General features: G+C 48.1%; 2 protein-coding genes across 12 annotated transcripts in view; both read left to right on the top strand.

The window, feature by feature from the left end:
• Positions 1-91: 91 nt before the first annotated feature.
• PIGV (phosphatidylinositol glycan anchor biosynthesis class V) lies at positions 92-15,627 on the top strand. 3 transcript variants are annotated; one of them, XM_044997608.1, is made up of 4 exons: positions 92-226; positions 5,736-5,896; positions 8,337-9,509; positions 11,912-15,627. In XM_044997608.1, the coding sequence occupies exons 2-4, from the start codon at positions 5,807-5,809 to the stop codon at positions 12,221-12,223; spliced, it is 1,575 nt and encodes a 524-aa protein (XP_044853543.1). In that variant the 5' UTR covers positions 92-226; positions 5,736-5,806; the 3' UTR covers positions 12,224-15,627. The 3 variants fall into 3 exon arrangements, with proteins under 3 accessions (XP_044853543.1, XP_044853545.1, XP_044853544.1); XM_044997610.1 differs by having other exon boundaries at positions 209-226; positions 5,719-5,896; XM_044997609.1 differs by lacking the exon at positions 92-226 and adding an exon at positions 736-980.
• Positions 15,628-17,334: 1,707 nt separating this feature from the next.
• The window catches only part of ZDHHC18 (zinc finger DHHC-type palmitoyltransferase 18), a 45,628-nt gene continuing 37,583 nt past the window's right edge, over positions 17,335-25,379 (top strand). For 3 of the 9 annotated variants that reach the window (XM_044997619.1, XM_044997620.1, XR_006575048.1), the window contains exons 1-2: positions 17,341-17,643; positions 22,686-22,846. In XM_044997619.1, coding sequence (XP_044853554.1) covers positions 17,414-17,643; positions 22,686-22,846 — 391 coding nt within the window. In that variant the 5' untranslated portion in view covers positions 17,341-17,413. Of the gene's footprint in view, positions 17,644-22,685; positions 22,847-25,379 lie in introns of all 9 variants that reach the window. The other 6 variants (XM_044997618.1, XM_044997615.1, XM_044997612.1 and 3 more) reach the window with 5 other exon arrangements.

The following is a 25,379-nucleotide window of genomic DNA, read 5'->3' as shown; positions in this document are numbered from 1 at the left end:
GGAGGCGCCACAGCCCCCCGCGCGCGCGCGCGCGCTCTGAGGAGAGGCGGGCCAACGGCTGCCCTCCCCGCGGACGCCGCGTGCGTGATCGGGCTGGGCTTCACGGAATCCTAGCGCGCAGGCGCAGAAAGCCGCGTGCCCTCCCCGGAAGTGCTCGCTGCGAGGCGGAAGCGAGGGGGCGGCGGCGGGATGGAGCCGGAGCGGGAACCCCGCGCTGAGTGCTCAGGTGGGGGAGGGGCCGGGGCTCTGCAGCCCCTGATAGCGGGGGGCGGGGGCAGCTCCTAGACTCGACCCCCTCGCGCCAGGAGCCCCGGGCGGGGACTCTCCCGCCGAGACCCTCCCGGCCCCTCAGACCTTTCACTGCTGGGGGGGCCTCACAGACTCTCCTCCCGCCCCATGCCCCCCCCAGACTCCAGCCCCATGGCCCCTTCCCCCCAGAGCCTCCAACCCCCGCCCAGGGAGACTCGCCCTATGGTCCCCTCCCCACCCCGAGTCTCCAACCCCCGCCCCGTGGCCCCTCCCCACCAGAGCCTCCAACCCCCGCCCAGGGAGACTCGCCCCATGGTCCCCTCCCCACCCCAGAGCCTCCAGCCCCCGCCCCGTGGCCCCTCCCCACCCCAGAGCCTCCAACCCCATGGCCCCTCTCCTTCTAGAGCTTCCAACCCTGCCCCAGAGAGACTCGCCCCTAGCCCCTGCCCCAGAGAGACTTGCCCCATGGCCCCTCCCTGCCCAGAACTCCATTGCCCCTAGCCCCACAGTTTGCTGCTTTCCCTGTGTCCCACTATACCAACCCCTTCCCTTTCCTTAGAGACCCCTTAATCCCTCCCTGTCTCCAGACCTTGTTCTCCCCCTGCATTTCCAGCACTGAGTTTGTGTGGGGAGGAGAGAGCCCTGTAGGGACTTTCCTACCCTGGGACATTTTGAATGAGAGAGCTTCGTGCCCCCCAACTCTGGGAGCAGACACATTGCCGGATCCCTTGGTAATAGGAATGTGTCTGCAGGGTGGGACACTTCACAATCTGTTTTAAAATTATTCTCCTTACAAATAAGTGGGCCTGGACACATGGGAAAGCAGCTTCCATAAAACTTAGTGTGGGGTCTGTGGGGGAGGGGAGAAAAGGGATAAGGCCAGCTCTGAGGCCTGAAAGCAACTACAACTCCACTTTTTGGAATGTCCTACTCTTTTCCTCCAGGATATGAAGTACTTCATGTTCTGTAGCCACCTCTGAGAGAATGGCCACACATGGATTTTTAGTTATCTTAACTAACATGACTGTAAATTCTAGTGGACACAGCACAAAAATGTTTGTTTTTAACCCTAGGCTGCAGCCTAAATACAACTCGCAACAAATATTTGTGGAGCGTCTATACAACGTTTACAGTCTTCTCAGTTAATGTGCTAAAAATTCAAGCGCAAAAATGCTTTGCTGTTTTTTGTCCCTTTTCAGTTCTTTGACAACCTGTGAATTATATAAAGTGAATTAAATGGAAACCAGTTCCCTGATTCCCCCACCTTCTCAGTCCTAGAAGGAGAGGATGCCCAGAGTGCTCTGTAGCTGCAGGGAGATCTGACAATGAAAGTGAAAAGTAGTGGGGAAATGTGTGCAATAGGAGTTCATCTCAGGTTGAAGGTCATCTGGAAACTCTCACAAATGAGTGCTAGGGGCTTTCCAGTAAGAGTTCAGAAGTCAGACGCAGACCCTGGGATTAACTTTTAAAAAAAATCTTCTGACATTTAAACAAAGCTAATTTTGGAAGGGCTGGGGTTGTGTCATGATTTTTTTAATTATTCTTGGGGTTGGCAACATTCAAATTGATCCTTTTAAAAGGGGTCAGTTAATTAAAAAAAAAAAAGTTGAGTGAAAAGATGAGCTCTCCCTGCCCAAACACATCATCTAAGACCTAGGAGTAAATCATGAGATACGGAAGCATTCTCTAGTCTACAGCCCTACTAGGAAATCTTGTAACAACAGAAGTGAATGTATTTAATGGAAACACTTGAAGTGACCTGTTTTGGGGTTGAGGCCCTTTTGTGTCTATGGTATTTAATATTAATCCATTAATAAACACACAAGCTATTTAAGTAATTGTCTTCCAACCTTGAAAAATGTTCCTATTCAGGGCTTCCACAGTGATCTAACCTCTGCTGGAGTCTTTGCAAATTGCAGGACTTACTTATCTCCAAAGTGAGGAGGAATAATTTAGTTTCATTTTTATCTTTTTAATTTAAATGCCAGCTGCAGGCATTGTCAGTTTTAGCCATCTGAAAGAAGCAGCAAAGCAATGAGTTTGAGTCCAGGAACAAAAAAAAAAAAAGTTACTTGGTTTGATACAAGTGAGTCTTGTGAAGTTATTTTTTTGAGTCTAAATTCTCTTATTGTGGTTAGATACTGTAGTATTTCCAGACAAACTTGAAAATGTGCCTTTAGAAAAGGGTAAAATAATTGGAGTATACCATCGTGTGCAAGATTAACTCGACCATTTTCAGACCTGCTGTAAGCTGGTGCAGCTCTCTTGACTTCAGTGAATTTGTACTCTTTAAATCAACTCTGGGTGTGGTCCAGTTCTTTCAAATTAATTATACAGGGACAGCATCATGTTAATTTTTTACCCAGTGCATAAATTTTGCACAAATAAGCTTTTAGAAAAATTATGATCAATAGAAATGTTCCCTTTTTTAAAAAAAGTATTTGAATGGAAAATGTTTTTAAAATAAATAAATAGTGCAGTGGCTACAACCAAACATTTTAGTCTTGTGCCTGAGGACCAAAAACTGAAGCTGACTAGAAACAAATGTGAAAATGGCTAGGCTCTCTATTATCCAAGCTATTATAAATGCAAACAGTAAGCAATATAAATGGTGAAAAGTAAATTGGATTTTTACTATTGTTTTACTCATCTATGATGTCGGTGAGAAGCACATTCTTGTAAAGACATTTTTCATTCAAGAGCCCCTTTAATCTGAAGGAAGATTGCAAAAATACTGAGAGATGCCTAAATCATTGTTTTATAAGTGTTTCCAATATCTACACTGAAATGGATTTCCTATTAGGAATCCTATAACCTAACCAGAATCTGATTGCCATAGTATATGGAGGGAGGAAGTGCCAATGTTGTAAGAGTGTACTGCCCCTTGGTGGTGGACAGTCATCACTACATATTTTATAGACCTTTCATAATTTGTTTTAATTTACCTGATGATTTATCTAACATCTGTTTGAGGTTCATACCCTTACTGATAGTATAATGGGGTGAGGCAAAGGGAATTCCTGTCCAAAAACAAGAAACTGGTTAGAAATACTGAACACTGATCGAAATTCACCTTTAATTTTGCATAAGATTTGACTTTTCTTCTATGAAGATTTTTTTTTTTACCCACCTTTGCCCCTTGTGTCCCTTTTCTATCCACCCTAGTGTTCTTGTGGTCCTGTGAGCAACACTTGGTGGTGCTTTTTGTGTAAAGAGATCCAAACCCATGCAACACTGTTCTCTGTCAATATGGTGGTTGTGGATTGCAGCTTTTTCTAGGCTTTGCTGCCTTCTGATAGAGGGTGTGCTGCCAGAAACAGCCTTTTCTTATGGATTTATTTGAACCTTCTTGGCAAATTCATTTTAGGATTTTTTAAATATCCAAACTTGTGATAAACATTAGGGGCAAAAAATATCTTATGTTCTTTAATAGGATTTACAGCTTTAATAGAATGTATAGCTAGGCTGAAATCCTCCTCCATAATAAATTATAACTTAATGATTCGGTATTATATTCCCCGTGTTTATTACTTTATTTGTCTGCTGCTGTAAATGTTTGGGAGGGACAAAGGCATATGAGCAAAACCAAAAGTTTTGTGCATGAGAAAACAGGAAGCATGGGCTAATGGTTAAAGCCTAGAACTCAGACTCAGCATTTTAGGTTCTTATTCTTGGTTTGGCCACTGGCCTGCCTGTGTCCTTGGATGAGTCACTTTACCTCTCTTTCTCTGTTCTGCCCACCTGTGAAATGAAGATAATGCCACTTCTTTATCTCACAAGGTGTTTTGAGACCTAATTCATGAAAGTATGTAAAGTGCTTTGAACTCTTCGAGTGTATTATAGAAAGCTGAATCAGTAAAATTACTGAGTGGAGAGCAGAGTGTGAACCTACAGGCAACCTAGCACCTACCATTTCTCAAAGCAAGAAGGCATTAAGGGCTATGAGGGCCGAGGAAAGACTCATGTTATCCTAAAGCTCCCTAGAGAACAGCATAGCAGATCTGGAGGTTGCTTAGCTGCCTTCCATGGCCATGAGTCTGTTCTGATCATATCTCAGGGGTGGGCAAACTTTTTGGTCCGAGGGCCACATCTGGGTATGGAAATTGTATGGTGGGCCATGAATGCTCATGAAATTGGGTGGGGGAGTGGGAGGGGGTGCGGGCTCGGGTGGGGCCAGAAATGAGCTCAGGGTGCAGGAGGGGGCTCTGGGCAGGGGGTTTGGGGTACAGGAGGGGGCTCCAGGCTGGGATCGAGGGGAGTTTGGAGGACAGGAGAGGGATCAGGGCTGGGGCAGGGGGTTGGAGCAGCTCCCGGAAGCAGTGGCATGTCCCCCTTCTGGCTCCTACACAGAGGCATAGCCAAGCGGCTCTGCGCATTGCCCCGTCCGCAGGCGCCGCCCCTGCAGCTCCCATTGGCCATGGTTCCTGGCCAATGGGAGCTGTGGGGGCAGCGTGCAGAGCCCCCTGGCTGCCCCTACACGTAGGAGCCGGAGGAGGGACATGCCGCTGTTTCCAGGAGCTGTGTGGAGCGGGGCCAACCCCTGACCCCGTTCCCTGGCTGGAGCACCGGCGTGGGGCAAACCCTGGATCCTGCTCCCCGATGGGAGGTTGAGGGCCAGATTAAAACGTCTGAAGGGCCAGATGCGGCCCCCAGGCCATAGTTTGCCCACCTCTGTCATATCTGCTCTGGAAATGTCAGCCCAGAATACTAAGGTGTATGTTAAACTGGCTTAAATCCCCTAGTTAAGGTATGGGGGAGCTGAGTCCCCTTAGCATATGTCATTTGCCTGAGTCAAGCAGATGCCCTCACTCTAGTGAGCAGGAACCCCATCCAGAGCATTAGAAGAGCAGTGAGAGAACAGAGCTCTGTAAATATGTCAGGAGAATGATTTCTTTGTTCTGTGGAGGGCTTAAGTGGTAGGTGTGAGACACAGAGGGGATGCTAGCCCTCACCTTGCAATGGTCAGTGAATTCAATGATGTTGGAAGGTGTTGGTTTCATAGCCCTAAAGGCTGAAGTTTTCTGCTTCTCCAGAACAAATACAAGATGGCCAATGGGAGCTGTCGGGGCGGCGCTTGGGGTGACAGTGGCATGCAGAGTCCCCTGGCTGCCCCTAAACGTAGGAGCTGGAGGGGGGACATGCTACTGTTTCCGGGAGTCATAGCACGTGCCCGCGGAGCGTATCCTACTCCCTGGCTGGAGCGTGGGAGCAGGGCAAGCCCCAGACCCTGCTTCCCCAGCAGGAGCTTGAGAGCCAGATTAAATCGGCGGGTGAGCTGGATGTGGCCCATGGGCCATAGTTTACCCACTCCCCTTCTACGGTGTCCCCTGAACCATGGTCTCTTCCAGAAGGAACATTCTTCAAGTTTATAGCCTGAGGTTTAGGAAGGAAGTACTGTTGGCCAGTAAGTAAAGATCTGTAACTTACAAACATAGCTGAATCCTGCAATACCTCTTTTGTAGCCCTGAGCTCTGTGTTTAATTCAGGTTTCAAAAGCCAGAGAGAGAAATTTCCCTGCCGAAAGCAGCAGTGACCCACTGAGGCAACTTCCAAGGTCATGATGAAGCTGATGAATAGAAGAGATCCCTATGTTCAAGAGGTCATCCGGTTTGCAGTGTGTTGCAGAGCCCTGACACTTGTGCTCCAGGCAAGTCTCCTAATGAACACAAGACATTGTACTAAATGTAATATGCTACTTCAGAGTTACCTTTTCAGTACTGCAGGATGTATTGTGAGCTATCACGATCTTCCTGATTGTAATTGGACTTCTCATGCAGAGGCCTACAAGCGGCATCTAGGAAATCATGTTGCTGTCAAATAGAAGTTTGACAGGGTTAATTTATTTTTAAATTAAAAATATTGTGTGAATTCACTGCTGTTGCAAGGGGCTGTATTGACACTTCTGTAGACTGAAGTCCCCTATTTATCCACAAAACAGGTACATCAATCTTCTCACGCAAACAATTCCCAAGTCTCAAGCCTAGAGGCACTATCTCTAGACATGAAGACATCTCAGTGCACATGGCCAGGGCCCTATCAAATTCATGGTCCATTTTGGTCAATTTCATAGTCATAGGATTTTAAAAATTATAAATTTCATGATTTCAGATATTTAAATCTGAAATTTCATGGGGTTGTAACTGATGGGGTCCTGACCTAACTGTGAAGGCAGAAGTAAGGGTGGCATGGTATGGTATTGCCACCCTTACTTCTGCATTTCTGCTGCTTGCAGTGCACTGCCTTCAGATCTGGGCACCTGGCCAGCAGCTGCCACTCTCTCGCCACCCAGCTCTGAAGGCAGTGCAGAAGTAAGGGTGGCAATACTGTGACCCCACTACAATAACCTTGCAAAAAAAAACCATGACCCTCTTTTGGGTTGGGACCCCCAGCTTCAGAAACGCTGGTCTCCCCTGTGAAATTTCTATAGTATAGGATAAAAGTGCACAAAAGACCAGATTTTATGGGGGGAGACCAGATTTCATGGTCCATGATGCATTTTTCATGACCATGAATTTGGTAGGGCCTTACTCATGGCCCATTCATTCCTTAGTATGTCTGCTGAGACTGTCAACAAGGAACTCAGCAGTTTTGGATTTTGTGAAGTGAAACCAGTCTAACTGGGAAAGAGATTGTAACTTTTGCTCTCTATTGGGTTGGTTTGGATTTGAACAACCATCTGAGAGATGAAAGGCTCCATATGAGATGAAAAGGTCTCCCAAGCCAACCAGTTTCCTAGTAATGTAGGTTTTTCTGTAAAGCATCAACATTTATTTTTTTAATTACAGTTTGTTAAATGCAGCCCTTTTTTTTTCTGTTCTCCTTCTCCTGTCAGTGTCAACACTGACATTATTGTACAAGGGACACCCCTAATTCCTAGTTTTAAGATTCAGGACTGCTCAGTCAGATGCATGACTTTCATCTGGCTGGGTATTGCAGTGCTTTAAAATTTAGACCATAGCCTCTTGAGCTTTCTGTTTTTCTCTCATCTGTTAAAACATGGTGCATGCCGCAAACTCACAAAGGGAGTTTGTTGGGAGTCCCATTCACCTTTCTAATATGAAGGTCAGGGGACTCCTTTGTGTCAGCTCCAACAGCAGCATGCTAAGCTAAGCAGCAGAGACAATGGGAGTGTGATCTAGTGGCTGGAAAAGGGGCCTGGGCACTGCATTAACCTGCTCTGTGACATAAGTATGACGTCCTCCTGTGCCTCAGTTTCCCCATATATAAAGTCAAAATGTCTATCTCACCAGTGGGGCGGGGGGTTGTGAAACAATCATTGTAAAATATCAGAGGGGGAGCCGTGTTAGTCTGGATCTGTAAAAGCAGCAATGAGTCCTGTGGCACCTTATAGACTAACAGACATATTGTAGCATGAGTGAATACCCACTTCATTGGATGCATGTCATTGTAAAGCAGTTTGAGAGGTTTAGATGGAAGTTGCTATCATAGTACATTCACTAGTACATACAGCGTTAGAGCTGTTCTGGAGTAGAAATGAGTAAACTGCGCTTCATAGCTAGCTACAGAATCACAGCCATTACAGAAAGAAAAGACCTGCTGATTCATCTCCATTTCCCACCTCCTGCACCACAGAGGTTAATGCGGGATTTGGATTTTTCCCTGCATATTTTCCAGAGCATTGTCTGGTCTAGGTTTGAATGTTACAAGTGAGTCTCTGGTGAAAACCCAAATATGTTGTAGTCTAATAGGTCTCACCATCTTAAACCTTTTCCCGATACTCAAGGTATGCTACGCTGCTAAAAAAAAGTGTATTTTAAATCAGGATAGCTAACCAACATTCACTAACTTGGGCTAAAAGAGCAGCGAAGACATGTCAGCTCAGATTACTATCTCAAGCTAAAACCCATGGGGAGCCTGTCATTGAACTTGAGCTGCTAACAGGTTTCTTTGCAATGTAAACAAACCCCTAGCCTGCATTTCTTGGCTTCTACTTATACTCCCTTCTTGGAGTTAACATTTGGAATCCCTGGAGTCCTCCTCCTGCTTGGGACTCCATTTGACTGTCTTCAGTGCGGGAAGTCGCAATAGGATGCTTGGTTAATTTCAGTTCTCTCCCTCTCTTCCAGGCCCTGTTTAACTTCTTGATCCCGGATCATGCAGCCGATGCCTTCTCTCCTCCCCGCCTGTCAGAACCCAGCCTCTGTGACTGGTTGTCGGAATGGCTGTTGGGGGGCTTGTCACACTGGGATGCAGAGCACTTCCTGTTCATAGCTGAGCATGGCTACCTGTATGAGCACAACTTCGCCTTCTTCCCAGTGTACCCCCTCAGTGTGCGAGCTGTGGCAGAGGTCACACTGTGGCCCCTGCAAGGGCTGCTGTGTTTACGGAGCCGCCTGCTCTTGTCAGCGGTGCTTTTGAATGCTCTCCTCTCGGTCCTGGCAGCTGCTGTCCTCTATGAGCTGGGGTGCGTGGTGCTGCGGTGTCGCAGGACGGCCTTCCTCTCTGCTGTCCTCTTCTGCCTCACCCCCGCCAATGTGTTCATGACAGCCGCTTACTCAGAAAGCATGTTTGCTTTCCTGGTGTTCAGTGCCATGCTGCAGCTGGAGAAAGGGCAGAGCTGGACCAGCGGACTGCTCTTCTCCCTTGCTGCTGGTGTGCGCTCCAACGGGGTGATCAACACTGGCTTCCTCATCTATTCCCAGAGTAAAGACCTTGCCCTCCAACTCCAGGCAGGTGCCTGGACTGTAATGAAGCTGCCTCAGGTCTGGAGACGACTCCTCCGCTTTGCAGCTTCAGTGGTTCTGATGTCTGCTGGGGTCTTTTTCCCTTTTGCTTTGTTTCAGTCCTATGCCTACTTGAGATTCTGCAATCCTGACTCCAGCTCTGAACATGCTGTTCCCAGGCCGCTATTGCAGCTGGCTGTGGATAAGGGGTATCGTCTAGCAGCCATGAATGGGATGAAACCTGCGTGGTGCTCCCAGGGGCTCCCTGTGGTCTATTCTTACATTCAAGATGTTTACTGGAATGTGGGCTTTCTAAGGTACTTTGAGCTTAAACAGGTACCCAACTTCCTGCTAGCTGTGCCGGTTACTGTGCTGGGCTCTTGGGCCACCTGGTTCTACCTCATTGCAAATCCCCAGTACTGCTTAATGCTTGGCCTAGTGAGAAGAAAGAAGGAAGGAAGGAAAGGAGAGGACTCTGATAAGCCAGTGGATGGATTTTGCTGCTCGAGTGTCTTCGTTTACGTGGTCCATGCCATGGCTCTTCTGGCCTTCGGAATCCTCTGCATGCATGTGCAGGTGAGACATTTGAAGCAGCATATGGCAGTGGTGTCTTTAAAGGAATTTAATGCTGGGGGTGAGGTGGTAGATTGACAGCCATGGAGATGGAAGTTGTCTAGCCACAGCACAAGGATAGCGGCAGTGCAAGCATCTCTCTTAGCACATCTCATCCTGCTCTATTGGAACCACGTTCAGGTCAGAGATGATAGTTCAGTTTCCCTGGCCATTTAATTCCTTTTCTTTCATTAAGACTGCCCAAAAGGAGGCCCATTAGGTGCCAAGTGTGATGGAGACACTTGTCCAGTAGGAACTACCGGCTTGTTTCACCTTGGCCACTTATCTAATGGATGGTATTTTTAACGTGCTTATCACCGGGACAGCAAAGTGCTGCTAGTCAGCTGTCAGGGGGTAAAGACTTTGGGCCACTACCGCGTTGGGCTGGACTTGTACTGGTGACCTGGAAGTGGAAAGCTCTGTAACCTTGTACCAGTCTCTAGAAGTGTTTCAAGACTACTTAAAACATGGCTAGTAGCAGTAGAAAGTTGGGGATTCCAGAACCCCCAGATGCGGGTCATGAAGCGTTAAATAAAAACTCAAGTGGAGGAGGTTGTCTCTCCTCTCTCTTCCCCTGCCTCCCAATGTATGAGCAGGACGACTCCTTCTGGAGTCTGTCCCCTCTCACTTGGAATCCTGTTAAATAACCTCTCCAGTCTCTGACATTGCTCTTCCAGGTCCCCAGCAGATCTATGGGTGTCAATGTTTGCATGTGTTCAGCAGGCAGGGATTAGTGGAGAATGTCTCTGGATTCCTCCTATGTGCTGGTAGTCTATCCCTCCAATTACTCGACCCTTCAGGGTTCTGGAGGGTTACAGGACATACATCAGGGGTGGGCAAACTTTTTGGCCCGAGGGCCGCATCTGGATATGGAAATTGTTTGGCAGGCCATGAATGCACACAAAATTGGGGGTTGGGGTGCAGGATGGGGTGAGGGCTCTGGCATGGGGCCAGAAATGAGGAGTTCAGAGTGCGGGAGGGGGGTCCAGGCTGGGGGAGGGGATTGGGGTGCGGGGGGGTGTGTGTGAGGCCTCTGGAGTGGGGCTGGGTATGAGGGGTTGGGGGTGCAGGAGGGTGCTCCACGTTGGGACCGAGGGGTTCGGATGGTGGGAGTGGGTCAGGGTGCAGGAAGGGGTCAGAGGTGCAGGCTCCGGGTGGTGCTTACCTCAAGCAGCTCCTGGAAGCAGCAGCATGTCCCGTCTCCATCTCCTATGCGGAGGCGTGGCCAGGCAGGTCTGCGTGCTACCCTGTCCGCAGCCCCATTGGCCTCAGTTCCCAGCTAACGGGAGCTGCGGAGGTGGCGCTTGGGGCAGGGTCAGTGTGCAGAGCCCCCTGGTTGCCCCTACGTGTAGGAGCCGGAGGAGGAACATGCTGCTGCTTCCAGGAGCTGCGTGAAGCCATGGCATGCGCAGAGCGGGGTAAGCGCCCGACTCTGCTCCCTGGCTAGAGCCCTGGAGCAGGGCAAGCTCTGGACCCTGCTACCCGGCGGCAGCTCGAGGGCCGGATTAAAACGTCTGAAGGGCTGGATGCGGACCCAGGGCTGTAGTTTGCCCACCCCTGACATACATGCTAGAGGGGATGTCATGGAACCACAGGGTTAACTCAGTCCTTTATTCTTCACAGGAGACAAACTGCTGCCATTCAATTTAGTATATGGGGGGAGGGGAGTTCTTGAAAGTGACAAGAAGTTGTTTGCTGTGTAGTTGTAGCCATGTTGGTCCCAGGATATTAGAGAGTGGGTGAGGTAATATCTTATATTGCACTAACTTCTTTCCAGAAGAGCAAAGGGAGTTGTTTTAGGCCATTGTTTCCCCTCTCCACACTGTTCTGCAGAGTGCTGCGTACCAGCTAGCTGTTGCTGTCATCCGCAGAGATGGTTGCATTTTAGTGATGCTGCATGCATAGCATTTGTAAAGTGCTTTGGGATCCTTTGAGGTGTAAGGCTCTTCATAAATGTAAAATAGTCATCATCTTATGTAGGGTTTGGCGCTCTCATTTTCCTTGTGGAAGATAGCAAGATTCAAGTCTTCGCCATAGCTCTGCTCAGGAATAGGGCCCTGTAGGGGTTTTAGGAGAGATTTCTGCAGAGCTGTGGCAAGTAAACTGTTTCTGTGTTTTTCTGTAACATGGAGGTTACTTGGCTGCTTTCACAACATCATTATAACCATAACCCTGAGCTGAGAGGCATTTTATTTCATATTATTTTATAATAATAAATTCTAGCACCATAAAGTGGGGCTGTATTTCACTCCAATTTGTCAGTAGTCTGTCTGAGGCAGATAGATTGCACCTTTCATTCCTCAGAATCAGGGTCACTTAGTCACTGGCACATAATTAATGTGCTCCCCCCCCCTTGTTGTTTTCAGGTTGTAACCAGGTTCCTAGGCTCATCTACACCAGTCTTGTACTGGTTCTCTGCTCATCTGCTCCAGGACTATGAACCTTTGCTGTGGAAAGAAGGAGCTGCTCTCCAGACTGCAGCATCCCTCTCTGAGAAGCCCAGTGTAGGCAGCTCTTTTCCTGGAGCGTTCAGAAAAGGGATTTCTGAAAACCCCATCATGAAATTACTGCTGAACTGGAGAATAAGTTCCCCTCTCACCAAATGCATTCTGGGATACTTCCTGTCTTACTGGCTGCTGGGGCTGATCCTACACTGCAACTTCCTGCCTTGGACATAGTTAGAGTTTGAGAACGTGTTTGTGATGGACCTGCTAATGGGAACAGAATCACTGCTCAGAATAGAAACTCTTTTTTAAACTTGACATAAGTGAATTGATGCTACTATCTTTGTTTTTATTTCCAACGACATACAAAGCCCCCAATATGTGCACATGACTCTGTGTTCTTATTGCTGTAAACTTCATCCTTCCTCATTCCATTCTCCCCCCTACAATTTTTCACCATTACTGGTCATATGATGGCTAAAATCTAATCTGTAAAGTCTTTGGGGTAGCGGTTGTCTTTTTATTCTTATGTCTTCTGTGAAGCACTTTACCATAATTAATAATTGTCCAGTGAAATGAGTTATAGGCCTGTTTAAGGTTATAGGTTAGGTTATAGTTGACATGTCTATCTGCAGAATACAAATTGGGGTTCTGAGGTGGTGGAGAAACTCAAGGAAGCATCCTCTAGCTCGCAGTGAGAAGCTTTCCTAGTGTGCTCCTCTTTCTGTAGGAAAGAGCCCTTTCTGCATCACAGAGAACAGGTGGAGTCACTAAGGAGCTGGCTGGAGAGGTCCCATGGGAAAGTTGTTAGAGGTTCTCAAGCTAGGGCATGTGGAAATTCACAAGGGTGTATCAGAGTGTTTGAATGTTGTCAGTAAAGTTTGTGGACTTTACAAGAGTCGCTTTCCCCCCCTAAATAAAAAGGCATCTCTAGCTTTGGGAAATTTGAGAACTGCCTGGGGTGGGTAGGAGAGTCAGTGTGATAGGGCCTACAGCTTGGAGAGTACTGTGGGGAAGTTGGACATCGAGGGAAGGAAATAAACATTCCTGTTTACTTCATTAAATAGTAGGGGAGAGTTGCCCTCTGGCAGGGCAGAGGGACTCAGGTCGGATTCCTGTTTCCAGTTCTGCTGTTGACTTACTGTGGAGAAAGTCACTTGCTCTTTATGCCCTGATTCTACTCTCTCTTAAAATGGAGACCGTGTGACTTCCCAGTCTCACCAAAGGATTGTGAAGTTTGTTTAATGACTGTGTGAAGATCTTCTATAAAAGGCACTAAAGAAGGGTAAAGCATATACTGTTTTTAGCTTAAAACAGAATAAGCTAATTGCAAATGTGGTAGTCTCCAGCTATCCAAGCTTCTGGTTAGATGAAGGTTTTGGGGATACATCTACACAGCAAGCAGAAAGGCGTGGCAGTGAGTCTATAAAGTTGACCTAATTTCGTAGTGGAGACATACCCTCAGTCAGAGCTTGGGTCTGCAGACTCAGGGCTCATGCTGCAGTGCTCAAAATAACTTCAGAGCCCAAGCTCCCACCTGAGCCTGAATGTCTATACAGCTACTTTAACACTGCAGCATGAGCCCTCTGAGCCCAATTCTGTAGACCCAGGCTCTGCTGCTGGTTTGTACTTGCCATGTAGACATACTCTGGGTGTCCCCTGAGGCTTCTGGTTCTACAGTATTTAAGTATACTATTTAATGATTTAGGGTGTTGTACATTTTTACACACACACACACCCTCCCTTGACAGTAGCTGTTTGTAGCTGGACACCTTGGTTTAAATCCTGCTTGCAGCAGGTCATAACAGCAAATTAATCTGGAAGATTCCTCTGAGGTGCTGGCAGTTGTCACCCCTTCAATTCCAGAAGGGACAGACTTAAAGGAAATGAGAAGCAGGCATTCCTGCATTCTGGAACATACCTAACATCCCACACAGCAGTAGGCTAATGAGGCAAACATGGCTGATAATGAGACTTTAAAAACAAACATACCCTGAAACTCTCCAGCTAACTGGAAGAGGCTGTAGTGAGATTTTCCAAAACAGCCACAGCATCCTGCATGCTGCCAGTGAAATCAATTGAATTCTGCAGAGATCTGTCTGCAAAGATCTGCTTGTGGGATTGAGTCCATATTTTCGAGCCTGTAGAAGGCAAGTGTGTCTTCAGTGTTTAAAAGCTTTGCCTTCTCTACATGAAAATTCTGCTGACGTTTTTAGTCAGACTTTGCACTGGTAAATAAGAATAAAGATTAAACTTAAAACTCCAAATAAAACAATGAGTAAAGATAGACCTGTTGCAATTTTAGTATCTCTCTGGTTATCAAAAACAACTCGTAAACTGAACATATTTCAGCCCCTGAGACACAATAGCAAGAGGTCGTGCAACACACACAGAGTAGCAGCACTCTTTAGTGGGGACAAAGGGCTACAGTCATTCATAAAACTACAGGAACCTGAGCCTGAACATGAGGCCCTGACTGCCAGCCAGCACCCAGGAGGCTGCTTCATGCCTACACACAGCAGCAGTGTCTTACGTTGCTGATGCCATTTCAGTAATTGCTTGCACAGGTTGACACTTCCTGGACTCCAGCTGCTGTTGCTTCAGGCTTTGCTGACCCTGGTTATTGCTGTGAAGGGGGAAGAGGCTCCTTATTGCACCACCCAGACTCAGGCCAATGGAACTTGTTTCCTGAGTGTGGGAGATCTCTTGAACATGTTTCTCCCCTGACTAATGTGTGATCCATGTCTTTGTCACTCATTTCCCAAAGCTTCTAGAGAACTGAATGGACCTTGAATCCTGACCATACACAGTTGTGAAATTTTAAATGTAAGAGGCCAAATTCTGTGCTTATTTCCACACTATCCAATTCTGCTGATTCCAGATGAAACTTTGGGGCCAAAGAATTTAACCGTCAGTTCATTAATGTCATAGTGGGCTGTGCCCTTTACCTACCCACTTCCACAATAGATGGTAAAAACGTCACACAATAGATGGTAAAAACATCAAAGAGAAACTGACAGAAATAGCAACCACAATAATAGTAGGGATGTGACTCAAACTGCCCGACAGGGAAATGATGATTCAGCCTATGTTACCCTTGCTGCCTTATGTACCTTATGGCTGTAGAGAAGGCTCTATTTCGATGCACCTCCAGTCCATTTCTGAGTGTTTCTGCTGCTGCATTATTCCCTATATCCATGCTCTTCATCATTAGATTATCTAGGTAGCAGGACATGTTCTATCCTTAATTTCTTTTATCAATTTTCATCAAAGCCAGGACACTATTTGAAGTTTGGACCAGGTCAGTAGTGATCAAAAATGGTTACAGTCGAGGGTGTTTTGAGACTTATATATGAAATAAGTGTGATCTCAATCTGATTCCAAGTGGTACAAGTATCCCGCCTCTCACCCAGAGAGCGGAAGGATTGAGTGAGCCAGGCAGACTGAACTCTCCTTGTTTGCCTGTGGGTGGTCCCTCCATCAGAGAGATGAAACATGGTGTGGGCTAGGGAAATTTAACCTATCCTGTGGATAAACAGAGGCCTTCAGTTTCCAGGCTTGTCAGCTCACCAACTTCCACCAGCACTAATCACAGCAAACGTTTAGAAAATAAAATAATAAAACAATTTGACTTGTTACTGTTTGCTTGTTTAGGTCTATGATTATTTGGGGGAGCTACAGTTACGCTGGGTCTATAAGGGGAAGGTGTTTAGTGGGAAGTGAGCTACAACTGGCTTGAGGTTGTGACCATCACCCAAGTGGCTGTTACAGCCTAATTAGAAGAGGGCACACACACTAGTGGTGGTGATGGTGGGAACTAGGGCTGTACTGTGAGCGTTGTTATCATGGGGTTTGAGCCGAGCGAATGGGTTTGTATTATAATGGTGTTATGGTTTGAATAGGGCTGCAAGTTGATGGTCCAGTAGCTGGCCACAAGGAATGTTATACCGTGGTGGTGGTGGTGGTGATGGGAGTAGAGGGTGAGTGGGGCTATGGGGTGTTGTGATGGGTTACATAAAGGATGGTGGGGTGAAGGGTACTGTGTAGCATTGCAGGATTAGGAATGAGTGGGGGGGCAGGAGTTATGAAGAGCTGTGGGATATAGAGTTTTGAGGGTTGGGGATTAGGGGTGAGTGGAATTTGGGGGAATCTGGTTTATAAGAATGTTATGGGTTTAAAAGAAAAAGGAAGGGGGTCGCTGGGGACTGCAGGACAGGCTTCTAGCCACGTGGGAGGTGGTGTGGCTGAGACAGTTGTGAAGTTATGGGGTTTAAGAGATTTGGGAGACTGTGGTGTTCAGGATGAACGGTTATTGGGGAGTTTGTGGGGTGTCACTGATTTTTGGGGGGAGTGAGATTTGTGGAGCTTTGATAGTGGGGTTGAGGTGTGTAGAGAGCTAATGAATATAGAGGCAAGGGGATTCAGGTGCTGTAGTATTCAAGGTGGAGATTGGGGAGCTATGCGGTTCTTATGGATTTAGAGAGCAGGAGTTTGGGTCTGTGGTATTGGGGTGGGGATATGGGGGCCTGTGGGGGTGTTAGGTTTAGAAGGCATGGGGATTTGACTGGGGGTGTTAGGTTTGGGGGCTGAGGGGGCTATGGAGGTGTGTAGTGATAGGTTTAGAGGTAAGGGAGCTTGGGACTTGAGGTACTATGGGTAATGATGTAAGAGACAGTTTGTGGTAGTAGAGGTTGAAGGGGTAAGGTTGTTACAGGGCTAAGGAAGAGTGGGGAGCTGTACTATTGGGGTGAGGGTCGGGCTGTGGAAGAAGTGATGGTTTAGGGTGAGAGGGTTTGGGGGCTGTGGAGGATGATGCTTTAGGGTGTGAGGGGCTTCAGGGGGTGCTTTTGGAGCCGGATTCTGGGGCTCTGGCGTGTTAGAGAAGGGGACTGAGCGGGGTTTGGGGACAGGGGGGTGTGAGGGCAGGGGACTTGGAGGTTGGGGGGCTGTGGGGTGAGGACAGGGCACAGAGAAGGTTCAGGGGCTGAGGAGGGTGATGGTTTAGGTATGAATTGGGGTTAGGGGCTGTCGGGTGTGAGGGAGAGGGGGCAGAGGCGGTTGGGGAGATGGCTTGGGGTTAGGGTGTGAATGGGTTTGGGGACTGAGGGGGTTCAGGCTGTGAGGTGATGGGTTAGGGTGTGAGGGGGTTGGGGGGCTCAGGCTGTGGGGTGATGGGGGAGGGAGATGAAAGGGGTGGGTGAGGGAGGTGGGGGGCGGTGGGGTGGGGGGTGAGGGCGGTTGAAGGGGGGGGTGGGGGTGCAGGGCGGGCGCCCGGCCGGCTGGGGGCGCTGCGGCGGGAGGCCGGTGGCGGTGCCCGCTCCCTTGGCGGCGGGGCCGGGGCCCGGGGGGCGGAGCGGACACGTCCCCGTAGCGAGCGCGGGCGGGTGCCGGCCGCGGCTCGGCGCGGCGGGGCCTGGCGGCGCCATGAAGGAGTGCGAGTACCGGCAGATCCCCCCGGGCGCCCCTGCCGCGCCCCCGGGCCCGCCGCCCGCCCCGGAGCCGCCGGCCCGGGCCCCGCGCCGCAAGTGGGAGGTGTTCCCGGGCCGCAACCGCTTCTACTGCGGCGGGCGCCTCATGCTGGCGCGGCACAGCGGCGTCTTCGCCCTCACGCTGGGGCTCATCCTGGCCACCAGCGGCCTCTTCTTCGCCTTCGAGTGAGTCTGGGGCCCGCGGCCCCCCCGCCCGCTACCCGTTCTCGGCCCCGGCCCCCCCCGCCCCCTCACCCGCTACCCGGCCCCCCCGCCCGCTACCCGTTCTCTGCCCCGGGGCCCCGGCCCCCCCCGCCCGCTACCCGTTCTCTGCCCCGGGGCCCCGCCCCCCCCGCCCCCTCACCCTCTGCCCGGCCCCCCCGCCCCCTACCCGGGCCCCCGCCCGTTCTCTGTCCCCTCACCCGCTACCCGAGCCCCGGTCCCCCGCCCGCTACCCGGGCCCCCGCCCGTTCTCTGCCCCCGCCCCCTCACCCTCTACCCGGGGCCCCCCGCCCGCTACCCGTTCTCTGCCCCCGCCCCCTCACCCTCTACCCGGGGCCCCCCGTCCGTTACCCGTTCTCTGCCCCCGCCCCCTCACCCTCTACCCGGGGCCCCCCGTCCGTTACCCGTTCTCTGCCCCCGTCCCCTCACCCCCCGCCCCCTACCCGGGCCCCCGGCCCCCGCCCGTTCTCTGCCACCGCCCCCTCACCCTCTAGCCGGGCCCCGGCCCCCCGCCTGCTACCCGTTTTCTGCCTGGCCCCCCCCGGTCCCTCACCCCCTACCCGTTCTCTGCCCCTTTTCTCCCTGCCCCCTTCCTCCCTACCCCGGCCTCTCACCCCCTACCAGAGGCCCCTGCCCCCTCACCCCGTATCCGTTCTCTACCCGAGGTTCCCTGCCCGCCAAGCCCTAACCCCCCCCCCCGGCACCCCTACCAGCCCAGAATCCAACCCCCAAACCACCCCATCACTCCCTGTCCCCCCATGCACTGCTTGGGGCCGCTTCCTCCCCAACCTGCCAAGAACCCTAGTCCCCAAACCACGTCATCACCCCTTGCCCTTCCAATGGATTGCCGAGGGACCCTGTCTCCCCAACTATCCCGTTATCCCCCAGCCCCCAGGGAGCCCTGGCTGCTAAACCCGTCCTCTGCTCTGGCCTATCACCCCACTGGCCAGGGAGCCTGCCCCCCCAATCACCCCTTCGCTCCTTGCCCAGAGATCCTGACTCTCCAGCCTGCAAACCACCCCCTGCCCAAGGGTCCCTGGCCCCCAATCACACCCAGGGGAAGATCTGCATCACTAGCTCTCTTATCCCCCTCAAATAATTCTCTGCCTGGGTATGGGGAGCTCTAGGGTCCCCAACACTCTTCTACAACCTGCCCCCTCATCATCTCTTGTTTATGGAGGAGGTTCTGTGGGTCGCTAACCCACTCATTGTCTCCCGATCACTCTACTTTCTGGAGAGGGGAAGCTTTAGGACCCCCTCACTCCACTTATTCCCGTTGTCTGAGGAGGAACTGAGAGGGGGAACTCTGGTGTCCCCAGCCCCCTTCCCATTGTCTCCAAGTCCCTTCCTGTCTGAGGTGGGAGAGCTTTATTACAATTGGAATTTTGATTTAAATTAAATACGGGTTTAATTTTAAATAATACACTTTTAAAAGCAAATTAAAAATCGTTAGCCTATGTTAAGGCCTAAATTTATCATAATCTATTAATCATTTAAACGTCAAATAAAAAAATGAAGTAGTACATGTCTCCTGCCATCTTTTAAAGAAAGTTCCACCAGTTCAGTGGGGTAAGTCGCTGCATAAGCACCTGGAACCAGGGTTTGTTGAAGTGTTAAATCAGCAGTAGCTTCTGCAGGTGCAGAGAGAATATTTTTATCATTTCGGTTTATTCATCTAGTTCAGTTCAATGACTAGTTCATTCACGTTACAAAACTGAGAGTTGAAGAAGCGGAAAAGCTTGTTTTCCTTTTCTGATCTATCTGTAAAAAACTAGTTATGAGAGAATTCTAACATCTTGAAGGACATGATGACTGGAAACAATCAGTTCAGTTCACTAACTACAGATACTTCCTTTGTTTAATAAATGAGTTTTAGATGCAAAACATGTTTTGATAAACTTTTTTCTTACATATCCTGCACATTTAAGGTAGTTTTCTTTAATACAAAAATTAAATACTATTTTTGTGTATTTAAAATTGAATTTCTATCCAAACGGAGCTGGGCACAAATCACAAGTAAAAAAAACAAAACCATCATCTGGCAAATAATAAATGCATCATTCACCATTTTCTAACATAAAAATGTAAAAATTAAAAATCTGAATAAATGTAAGTTAAACTATGTACGGTAACTGCTTAAATAAATGTGGCTGTTCCTGGTTAGTAAAAAGAAGCACCAAATTTAGCGTAAAGGTTATATTTACTTGTAAATCAACATGTTTTAAAGGTTTCCAATCAATGAGACTTAACCTTCCTTTAGGAAAATATCTAAAGAATATAAACATGATTAAAATTGATCGTTTAAATCAAAGTTTTCTGCTTGCTGGTTTAAATCATGATTAAAATCAGGGATTTAAATCACTTTGACTTAAATCAATCCACCCTGCTTCAGAGGCTGTTCTGTCCATCTGTAAAGAAGAAAGCACAGGGCTGCGCTGGGTGGTGGAATTGGTTCTAGTCCAGTGGGGTTTTGTTGTTTGGTGGCTGTCTTGTCCTGGACAGCTGAGCTCAGGAGTTGAAACAAGAGTTCTCTTAATCCCTTTGAACTGCCTCGTTGTATAGTGAGACAGATTCTTGTCCATGGACACAAGGAGTTGGACAGCTTGCGTGTCTGGGTTGGAGTCTGGGTGATTATCAGTGCTTATAATAGTAAAATCCCTTTGCAGAGTGAGGAGTGGGAGCAGGACTCCAGCGCTGCATTATGTGAACGGCTGCGTGCCTTAGAAGTCTTTAACTATCGTGAGTGACTGAGCTTGCCCTCCCATTGTCCTCATGTGAGGGCAAAGGTGGGCTCTTGTCTGCAGGATGCGTAGTCACGAATGATGGCTCTCTGTACCTGTTCAGCAGCAGCAAGCCAGCTGCATGCCTGGAAACAAGTCATCGATTTAGACGTGCATTGGCTCATGTTACAGCTGCGTCTGGTACAGAAGTGTGTCCCTTTTTAAACACCTGGTGCAGCATGAAGGACACAAATGTCATCTATAGATGGCAAATCTGAATAGAACCAGGGCCAGTTTCCCTTTCAGCTTCACACGCTGGGCCAAATGGAATTGCAGTAGTGCTGAATTTGACCCATTGTCTGTACAGAAAGGTCCATAAAAGGCTGTCGCATAACTCATAGACTTTAAGGTCAGAAGGGACCATTATGATCATCTAGTCTGACCTCCTGCACAACGCAGGCCACAGAATCTCACCCACCCACTCCTGTAACAAACCCCTGACCCAGGGGTCGGCAACCTTTCAGAAGTGCTGTGCCGAGTCTCCATTTATTCACTCTAATTTAAGGTTTCGCATGCCAGTAATACATTTTAATGTTTTTAGAAGGTCTCTTTCGATAAGTCTATAATATATAACTAAACTATTGTATGTAAAGTTAATAAGGTTTTTAAAATGTTTAAGAAGTTTCATTTAAAATTAAATTAAAATGCAGGGCCCGCCCCGAACCGGTGGCCAGCACCTGGGTAGTGTGAGTGCCACTGAAAATCAGCTTGCATGCTGCGTTCGGCACGCTTGCCACAGGTTGCCTACCCCTGCCCTAACCTATGTCTGAGTTACTGAAGTCCTCAAATTGTGGTTTAAAGACCTCAGGGTGCAGAGAATCCTCCAGCAGGTGACCCGTGCCCCACGCTGCAGAGGAAGGTGAAAAACCTCCAGCGCCTCTGCCAATCTGCCCTGGAGGAAAATTCCTTCCCGACTCCAAATAAGGTGATCAGTTAAACCCTGAGCATGTGGGCAAGACTCACCAGCCAGCACCCAGGAAAGAATTCTCTGTAGTAACTCAGATTTCTTCCCCCTGCCCCCCCCCCCATCTAACATCCCATCACAGGCCATTGGGCATATTTACCTGCTAATAATAAAAAATGAATTAATTGCCAAAATTAGGCTATCCCATCATACCGTCCCCTCCATAAACTTATCAAGCTTAGTCTTAAAGCCAGATATGTCTTTTGCCCCCACTACTCCCCTTGGAAGGCTGTTCCAGAACTTCACTCCTTTAATGGTTAGAAACCTTTGTCTAATTTCAAGTCTAAACTTCCTAGTGTCCGATTTATATCCATTTGTTCTTGTGTCCACATTGGTACTAAGCTTAAATAATTCCTCTCCCTCCCTGATATTTATCCCACTGATATATTTATAAAGAGCAATCATATCTCCCCTCAGCCTTCTAAACAAGCCAAGCTCTTTGAGTCTCCTTTCATAAGACAGATTTTCCATTGCTCGGATCATCCTAGTAGCCCTTCTCTGTACCTGTTCCAGTTTGAATTCAACCTTGATACTCACTGATGTCATTTTCTCAGAAGGTAACCTGACTTCCCAACATCTCACTGATTTTTGAGACACAATTCTATATCCCCAAAGAAATATAATGGGGACACTTAAGAGCCGGGTTTTACCCCAAATGCCCCCTCCCACATTCCCACCCACAATTGTGCTGTGTTATGACTGGCAGTTGCCTGCCACTCCAGAGGTGGCTGCATGTCAGTGGTGCTGTGGGTATGTAGTTTGTAAAGTACTGGGGGCTCTTTCCATAGAAAAGCACTCTAGAACTGTTCCTCCTCTGAGTCTGCACACATCAATAGGGTAAGTACAGAAGTCAGGCAGTGTCGTGGTTGTATGGAGGCTGTTCCATTCTAACCAAGTATCAGAGGGGTAGCCGTGTTAGTCTGGTTCTGTAGAAGCAGCAGAGAGTCCTGTGGCACCTTATAGACTAACAGACGTTTTGCTGCAAAACGTCTGTTAGTCTATAAGGTGCCACAGGACTCTTTGCCCATTCTAACCAGTCATTCACTTCAGTGTTGGGAAACAAAGTATGGTTTGTTCTTCACATGGACTCCTTGGCTCTGAAACTTAGATCCCATCTTCATGACAAAATCAGCTGTGTTAGTTGGGGCTCCTAGGCGTTACTCCCATTCAGATAATAAACAGTAGTCATTAGAGCAGCTGATCGAGGAGCTTGTGGGCGAATGCAGGGAATGTAAAAAACTTGTTTGTCTAATTATTTACAGCTGCCCCTTCCTTGCCAGTCACCTGACCCTGGCCATTCCCATCATCGGGGGTGTCCTGTTCTTCTTTGTCATCAGCTGTCTGCTGCAGACGAGCCTCAGAGACCCAGGTATCCTGCCCAGAGCCACGCCCAGTGAGGCTGCAGACCTGGAGAAACGGATTGGTGAGCCTTTCTCTCATGCATTTACTGTGGACTGTGCGTGCGCATGTGTTAGAAAAAGCTAATTCTTTAAAGGCATGTGGGGGTCCCTCTCTGGAGCCTTGGCACCCTAGCAGTAGATGGAGGAGGTTTTGATGGGAGATGGCATTTGGAGTAGAGTCTAAGGACAGACACTTGTGTCCAATTGATGGTGTCTCAGAGGGCCAAAAATCTAAAGAGCAGGTGATGATGGGAGGGGACTATCTGACCTGTCTAGTGCTAGCAAGCTGAGTCCCAAGATTGAGTATCTTCAGAGATGTAGAATTAGAAGTAATTTATTCTTCTGTTTAAAACTGAGATTCCCAAACTCTTTTGGTCAATAGTACCAATTTCCCGGACTAAGTACTGTACCAAACACTATAGTCAACTCTACGTGCTCTTCCTGCTGTGGAGCTCAGCTGGCTTCTCGCTTCCCAGGAGTGGAGTATGTAGTAGAATACAGCATGCACAGCTACTAGGCAGTGGCCCAGCACAGAGGTTCATTGAGGGAGAGCCTGGAGTACCATTATGGGAAATCATCAGTTCAGAGTGACAGTGTACCGTGCTCTTAAATACTGTACTATTACTCTCGTCCTAGAGTGTGGAGTAGAGAGAGGTGTGCTGGTTCAGACAGCACTTGAAGCACAGGGCTGGGATTGGGGCAGCCCTGAGTTCTATACCTGGTTATGAAACTTACTCTCTGTGCCTTTGAGGAAAGTCAGTTCACCACTGTTTCAGTTTCCCTGTCTGTAAAATGGATATAATACCAACCTCCCTTCTTCTCAGGGCTTCTAGGAGGATTAATTATATAATGTTTGTGAAGCTGTTTGAACATGAAGCGTTCTATGTAAGTGCTAAGAATTTATGCTTACTCCTTTCAACGGCAGGAAATGTGGTAGCACAGGTGTTTTTTACACCTTGGTTGGTAGGCTAATCATAGTATGTGTTGAGTAAGCTCTTGAAGCCCCGCGTATGTTCTGGTAGATCAGATAAAAAGTCTTGATAGGAGCAGAGAGAAACAAAGCCCTTGTTTTGTTTTTGACTGTTATTGTCTCTATTGGTTTTGGTGACTAGAACTGGCACTGGGAAGGAGGTCTGGGTAACTCTGCTAATTGCAGGCCACATCCAGAGCATCTGAGACCAGTTCCCCTGGATTTTGTCACTGTGAAGCTTTGTCTGACATCTTTTGTAGCAAACGCTCTTATGGGGTTGTCGGAAAGCCCCTCTTGTGAAGAAAATGGGGTGGGAGAGAACACAGAGAACATCCCCACGTGTTACCCACGTGCAAAGTATCTTGCTGCCCTGCTAGAGACGCCTGATAGTTTTGTGGATTTCAGAGCAGCTTCTCATAAACCACAACAAATCTCCACTCATGTAAAAATGCAGACAATGGGGACTGATCCAAGATTATTTTGCCTAAAAAGGCATTTTAGACCCCTCTTCTCTGCTAGTTCTCAAAGGCTGCGTGTCTCAGGTAGTTTGAATGCAATTGTAATAATGCTAGGTAGGCCCAGATGTAATTGTGCCGAGGCCTGGGTGGAGGGGAATAGGGGTACTGTTCTATACAGACTGTGCTGTGCTTACATTGTGCTGATAAATAATTACAATGCACCTATACAGAAAACTGTAGGCTGGGGTTTTAAAGTAACCTAAGAGAGTTAGGTGCCCAATTCCGATTGAATTTCAGTAGGAATTGGGTACTTAACTCCTTTAGGCTCCTTTGAAAATCCCAGCCTTAATACTGATGAAGCATATCATACAACTGAGTCCAGTGCCAACAGAAGACTCTACTCAGCACTCCCTCAACAGCTGCTGCTGCTAACTACCCACTCTCTGATTCCCCATTTGACTGTCCCTCTTTTATAAGTTCAGAAATAGGTAGCTGATCCCAGTAACTGACTTGTAGACTAGATACTGAGCTCCCTGGCTATGTAGCGTGATAATCTTCTTACCGTGTTGCCAAACGAATAGCCAAAATAGTTGAGTCAGAGTGCCCAGTATAAAGTCCTATTACAATTTATTAATGAATTTGAAACAGTCCTTATAGCCACATCCAGCGGAATCTTCCTCTTGATTGAAACTGACTTAAAATCTCTAGTTAGAGTTTGTTTTTACACTGGGCATTTATTCTGCAGATTGTGAATTTAGGGTAATGAATTTGGGAATTAATGCTTTTAGGGGCTAGGATTTGTCACTAGCCTGGTCGGACTCCTGTATTCACAGCTCTTATAACAGGACAAACATTGATGTAATGTAATGTATGTCTGTGTTTTTATGATGGCTATATGACCATAAGTGTGTATGTTCAGAATATATGGCCTGCTTTTTGTGGTATGTTACCCATAGTAATGAATGCTCTAGCAAAGCTACTGTGAGACTTCTGGAGTCTGTCATTGCTGGAAATGATCATAGAAAAATAATTTCTCTGTATCTACCCAGAGAACCATTTTGTGGGTGATTTTTAAAACTAGCTAGCTGTCTGCTTCACTTTCTGTTTTAAAATCCCCTGAAGTAGTTA

Source organism: Mauremys mutica, chromosome 23 (assembly GCF_020497125.1).
Source record: "Mauremys mutica isolate MM-2020 ecotype Southern chromosome 23, ASM2049712v1, whole genome shotgun sequence".
Lineage (NCBI taxonomy): Eukaryota > Metazoa > Chordata > Testudines > Geoemydidae > Mauremys > Mauremys mutica.
The sequence above is the reverse complement of the archived record's forward strand: the minus strand, read 5'-3'. Positions and strand labels throughout refer to the sequence as shown.